At 37.6% G+C, this 2,227-nt stretch overlaps 1 protein-coding gene across 1 annotated transcript; it reads right to left on the bottom strand.

Moving 5' to 3' along the window:
- Positions 1–863: 863 nt before the first annotated feature.
- On the bottom strand, positions 864–1,337 carry LOC143593701 (uncharacterized). Its single transcript, XM_077073254.1, has one exon. It carries the CDS (start codon positions 1,335–1,337, stop codon positions 864–866), a length of 474 nt encoding a protein of 157 aa, XP_076929369.1.
- Between the last annotated feature and the right edge of the window lie 890 nt (positions 1,338–2,227).

The following is a 2,227-nucleotide window of genomic DNA, read 5'->3' as shown; positions in this document are numbered from 1 at the left end:
CAAGCATCGTATGATAACATATTCAGATTTCTAAAAAAATTAGAATTTTATACAATCAAACTAAAAATGAGGCTTGAGTATGGCCCGACCTTTCATCTCATATTATATACAGACTTAACATGTATCCCACTAAAAATCATATTTTTTCCGATTTAAACCAACTATCAAACTACCATTTCATTCTCAAGGCTGAGCCTACCGACACATCTCAAGTTAAGTGCGTGTTCTTTAATTATATCTTATTATTAGTAGTTTCAAAAACCGATTTCCGATAAGTATCCTCTCTTCCATTTAAATGCAACAAACCAATTTCAAAGGGCATCTGTCAAAACTTTTTATAATTTTTTTTATTAATTTAACTACGACTAAAATATCCTATCCTCACACTTAAATTTTGCATTGTCCTCAATGCAAGGAAAATGACTAAAAATATAAATAAATTCGATATACAAAAAACTAAAAACCTAAAAACAAAAAAAAAATTAAAAATAAAAATATACATGCTCAATAATGGAAAAGACTTAGCTGGAAATATGCGCGTGAAATATGATGCCAAAGTCTTCTTCCATGAATGCTATCCAACTTCGAACGTGCTCAGCAAACGGTATCTCCTACTCTCACACACGAACAGAAGTGGCAAAAACAAAAAACAATATCTAAAATCATATCTTATCAATTTGATAGATGTTAAGCATTTAAGTTTGTCACCAGACCAACTAGCCAACCCAATATATAAAAATGAATAAATAGCAGCAAATAATAATAAAAAAAGTATACAGTTCGGCTGCTCCATCTTCACATTTGAATTTTACATTATACTTAATGAGGCAGGGGGGCATTTTTCTAGCACAAAACCTGTAAAACTAAAAAGTGATCTTACCATCAAAAACATCAACGAGTGCCCTAGCATTACGCAAGAATGGACGACCTAAAATAATAGGAACTCTCTCATTGGCCTCCATATCTAGAACAACAAAATCTACGGGAAAAACTAAATTATCGACTTTCACGAGCAAGTTTTCTATTATCCCCCTAGGGTACTTCACCGAACGGTCGTCTAAAGACAATGACATACGGGTGGGTGTGAATTCTCCTAGGCCTAGCTTCTCATACAACGAATACGGCATTAAATTTATGCTAGCTCCTAGGTCTGATAATGCTTGGCATGAGGTATCCCTACCGAACAAGCATGGAAAAGTGAAAACACCGAGATCGGGTAATTTTTCCGGTACCTTATTGAGAACCACATTATAACACTCTCCGTTCAGTGAAATGGTCGAAAGCTCCTCCAAACTTTCCTTGCATTTAAAAAGGAAGATCTTTTTAAAACTTGGCATATTTCGGCATACGCTGGAGGCCCTCGATAAATGGAAGATTAATCCTAAGCTACCTAAATATGTCTAAGAAGTTTCCGTACTCTCTAGTAAATTTCTGATTCTTAACATGGGCTGGATACGGGATACGAGCATGAACTATAAGTGGTGACGGCTTAACCTCTCATGGTTGCACCCTCCCAGGAGTCTCCATCACTAACTCCTCATCAATAACTCATCTCTCTCCTCTACCTCAACATCTCTCTCCGGACCTAAACCCTAACACTACGAGTGGAGATGGCATTTAACTGAGGAGCCGGATTTTGCTGAGTGGAACCCGAATACTAACCACACTTATCTATGGTTCTTTGAAGATCTAAGAGTGCGGACTGGTGAATCCTTAATAGCAAATCATGATCGGTAATTTTCTTCTGAGTTTTCTGATCTCTAACAAGTATTTGTTTCATCATCTCTTCTAACCTACCAATAACACCACTCAAGTCCTGCCCATGACTCCCACCTTGACTACTCTGCGCCCCACTAAACGACTGATCTTCCTCCCGGATAGGATTTAAATTGGATGTGAAACCAGGGGGAGCACCGGAGGAACGCCAATTAGAGTTAAAATTATTACTTTTATAGTTTTTCCAGTTTGAATTAATATTTCCATTAAATGCATTAGGAACCCTATTCTGCTCTGCTATGAACTCTACTTGCAACTGACTCATTAACGGACAATCTAAAGTCCCATGCCCACCTTTACACAACTCACACTTATCTACCTTAGCCGTAAATTCTTTCATCTCACGGGCTATACTCTCTAAGGCAGCAACCACACTAGTATCCATATTGACTTGGTGCACACCTCGGACGGATGAGGGTACTAGTGACGGAATTTGAATTCCCGTTATGTG

Source organism: Bidens hawaiensis, unplaced genomic scaffold (assembly GCF_021521415.1).
Source record: "Bidens hawaiensis isolate Kalapana, Puna unplaced genomic scaffold, B.hawaiensis_p1.1 tig00042539_1, whole genome shotgun sequence".
NCBI lineage: Eukaryota > Viridiplantae > Streptophyta > Magnoliopsida > Asterales > Asteraceae > Bidens > Bidens hawaiensis.
Note: the sequence above shows the minus strand (reverse complement) of the source record. Positions and strands in the feature narration are given on the sequence as shown.

Bases quoted from the DNA above. Each gene is read 5' to 3' on its own strand.
- LOC143593701 (XM_077073254.1), bottom strand. From the start codon at position 1,337: ATGCCAAGTTTTAAAAAGATCTTCCTTTTTAAATGCAAGGAAAGTTTG.